The 3,294-nt window shown below is 35.5% G+C and overlaps 1 protein-coding gene across 1 annotated transcript; it reads left to right on the top strand.

Moving 5' to 3' along the window:
- Positions 1 to 227: 227 nt before the first annotated feature.
- Positions 228 to 3,294, top strand: LOC21387839 (short-chain dehydrogenase TIC 32, chloroplastic). The gene is made up of 8 exons (XM_024169632.1): positions 228 to 333; positions 1,500 to 1,731; positions 1,852 to 1,931; positions 2,017 to 2,170; positions 2,255 to 2,333; positions 2,431 to 2,515; positions 2,693 to 2,739; positions 2,871 to 3,294. The coding sequence occupies exons 1-8, from the start codon at positions 228 to 230 to the stop codon at positions 3,027 to 3,029; spliced, it is 942 nt and encodes a 313-aa protein (XP_024025400.1). The 3' UTR covers positions 3,030 to 3,294.

Genomic DNA, 3,294 nt, shown 5'->3' with positions numbered 1-3,294 from the left:
TGAAGAGCTGGCAAACTAGGCTCCACTCATACGGGAACATGGTAATGTCGTCTTTCCAACTGTTTATGCTTGTCCGTACGAACTGCCATTTCCAATATCTTTGTAACCTGTAACTGAAAAAAGAAAAAGAGAGAAGGAAAAAAAAAAAAAAAAAAAAAAAAAAAAAAAAAAAAAAAAAACTCTCTTAATAGAGTTTGTAGAGACAAGAGAGAGTGAGGGAAGCAAGAATGTGGCCTTTTAGCAGAAAAGGCCCATCTGGGTTTTCATCGTCTTCCACAGCTGAGGAGGTTACTCAAGGAATTGATGCAAATGGCCTCACCGCCATTGTTACAGGTTATATTCACCTTTATTCCGTCTAAATTATAGCTTAAACTAAGATATTTCTTTATATATATATATATTTATTACCATGGTGTTTGACCTTTTTCACACATAGGAATTAAGGGTCATCCGTATTTTGGTTGTTCTATGCCTCTCTTGTTTTCTTAAACGAGAGAGCTTTGGAACTTATCTCCTGCAAACTTTTTTTTTTTTCTTGTTACTTAGTTTATTGTCATGCATATTAAAACTAACGGTTGGGTGCGTGTGTGCGTGTCCATTCAAATTCTAATCCTGATAGTTTTATTTCTTATTAATAAAGTGGAGCGATGACCCCACACCACATATATATATATATATATATATATATAGGTATGTAAAGTTCATTCTCATGCTTCCTTACTAGATAGTGAACTAAGGTCCCGTTCATTTCACCGATTCGAATTTTGTTACAGTAAAAGTTTTTTAAAAATAGTTACATTTAACTTTTTTACTACAGTAAAAAGTTCTAATATAAAATCACATCTAAACTCAAATTAAAAACTCGAATCAGCGAACTAAACGGATCCTATAACATATGAGATTGTGTGTAAAGTAATACATCAGTTCATTCCAGTTCCTTAAGACGCCCAAAATCTTGGTTATGACTTGTTAGAGATGGTCTCCAAGACTTTTGTATACTGGAGAGTTCTGTTGTTAAATTCCTCATATTTCTCAAGTGTTTCTGTCTTATAATAACTACGTATTTGCTTTTCTGACGTAAAAAAAATACTCGGCACTCTTCAGTTTCAATGAGAAGTACTTAAATTTACTGAAATCAAACAAATATATTGTCTGTTGCCCAAAATGACTCCAATAACTCTAACAAAAGGATATTGACCTTAATTAACAAATTAATTAGTATCCATGTGAGAAACATTACCTTGGAGTTTTCCCACCTCCATCTGCTTTCTTAAAACCAAAGGAATCTGGATTGCAAATTGCGAGAAACTTTATCTCTTTTTGCAATTAATTTAATATTGAAATCTTGTACAAACATTTGCATCAAAACAGTTGAACACTATATAAGCATGTCATTATCTTTTGACATTTCATCCTTGGCAATTTATATCAAGTGAAGAACTTTTATGCTGTCTTACTGACTGGTACATTTTCATTGGTTTTGGACACTGTCATTTCAGGAGCATCGAGTGGTATAGGCACCGAAACTACAAGAGTTCTCGCGTTACGCGGAGTTCGTGTAATCATGGCTGTCAGGAATATGGCTGCTGGAAAGGGTGTCAGAGAGGCATTAGTCAAAGAAGTCCCCACTGCTAAAGTTGATACCATGGAATTGGACCTCAGTTCCTTGTCGTCTGTGAGGAAATTCGCGTCGGATTTCAAATCATCTGGTCATCCCCTCAACATTCTAATGTAAATTCTCAATAGCTTTTTTAACTGTGAGGCTCTTTTACATTTTGGTCAATCAGTGCTTATTTCTTGGACAATAAATCCACCCACTTAAAAAGGTGCCTTTTTTTTGTTTTGTTTAAGTAACAATGCAGGAGTTATGGCAACTCCATTCATGCTTTCCAAAGACAACATAGAACTACAGTTTGCCACAAATCACTTAGGTAACTTCGTTGCATGCATAATCGATATTGAAATTTGATGGCATGTAATGACATGAAATTCATCTTATTGACCCGGTTTTCGCAGGCCATTTTCTTCTGACAAATCTCTTGCTGGATACAATGAAGAAAACAGCAAGGCAAAGTAAAAAGGAAGGAAGGATTGTCAATGTGTCCTCCATTGCTCACCGGTTCCCATACTCTGAAGGAATTCGTTTTGACAAAATTAATGATAAATCAGGGTAGCACTTTCTTACTACAACTACACATAATCAGTTCAACTTAGTACATGCTTGATTAAGTTTGGATCACTTGCCTGTGTACAGGTACAGCAGTGGAGCTGCCTATGGGCAATCAAAGCTTGCTAATGTTTTGCACGCCAACGAGCTTGCGAGACGTCTGAAGGTACATGACTTTCTTCAGCATAAAAATGAAGACACTAATAACTACTCTCAGTCATATTATATCAAAATCTGTTTTTAATTCATTGTTTCTTTCTCAGGAAGATGGGGCGACTATAACTGCAAATTCCCTTCACCCAGGAGCAATTCAAACCAATCTTTTTCGTCATCTTGGTTTTATCAACGGTAATAAATCACCTACTAAAAGAAAAAACATGTATAGAATAGTTGGGGCTGGCTTTAAATGTTCTCAAAGTAATATGGTGACGACGAAAGTCATACAGAAAATCTCCATTTTATAAAAGTTCTGTGAATTATGCAGATAAGGCCATCTTTTTAGTAATTATTTCATGCAATATGCAGGTCTTGTGAATACTATTGGCAGGCTTGTTCTGAAAAACGTTCAGCAGGTAATCCACTAATCTCATACATAGAGCTAGCTAGTCAAGCTATTTGTAGAATATGGAAAATGAGAGTAATAGAAGTCCTTTTTGTTTTTTTGTTTTTCCTCAATGATGTTGTTGAAATAATACAATTATAGGGAGCTGCTACAACGTGCTATGTGGCATTGCATCCGCAAGTGAAGGGCTTAAGCGGCGAGTACTTTGTCGATAGTAATCTCTCCGAGGCAAGCTCAAAGGGAAAGGACCCGGAATTAGCAAAGAAACTCTGGGATTTCAGCAAGAATTTGACAAAATGATCACACCCCATCTAGTGATAACTCCATAATCCATCTCATAATAAACATCATACTGCACGTACGCACGTACCAGTCTTGTACAGTCGTGTACTAAAGACACGAAACTAGCGAAAATTCCAACCAAGAACACGTATGTATCGTTTTTTTTTTTTTTTTTTTTTGTTACCTTTTGATTTTGATTTCATTGTGAACATGTAGAGATTAAAAGAATATTGATGATATCAGTCACTATCAGCAGTTGTTTGTATAAAGAAAAATTGCAAAG

Source organism: Morus notabilis, unplaced genomic scaffold, assembly GCF_000414095.1.
Source record: "Morus notabilis unplaced genomic scaffold, ASM41409v2 Scaffold1341, whole genome shotgun sequence".
Taxonomy (NCBI): Eukaryota; Viridiplantae; Streptophyta; class Magnoliopsida; order Rosales; family Moraceae; genus Morus; species Morus notabilis.
This window is presented reverse-complemented; position numbering and strand designations above follow the sequence as displayed.

Excerpts from the sequence above, each read along its gene's own strand:
- LOC21387839 (XM_024169632.1), top strand. The coding sequence starts at position 228 with ATGTGGCCTTTTAGCAGAAAAGGCCCATCTGGGTTTTCATCGTCTTCC. Across the intron at positions 1,932-2,016 it reads GTTTGCCACAAATCACTTAG|GCCATTTTCTTCTGACAAAT; the intron begins GTAACTTCGTTG and ends CGGTTTTCGCAG. Across the intron at positions 2,171-2,254 it reads AAAATTAATGATAAATCAGG|GTACAGCAGTGGAGCTGCCT; the intron begins GTAGCACTTTCT and ends GCCTGTGTACAG.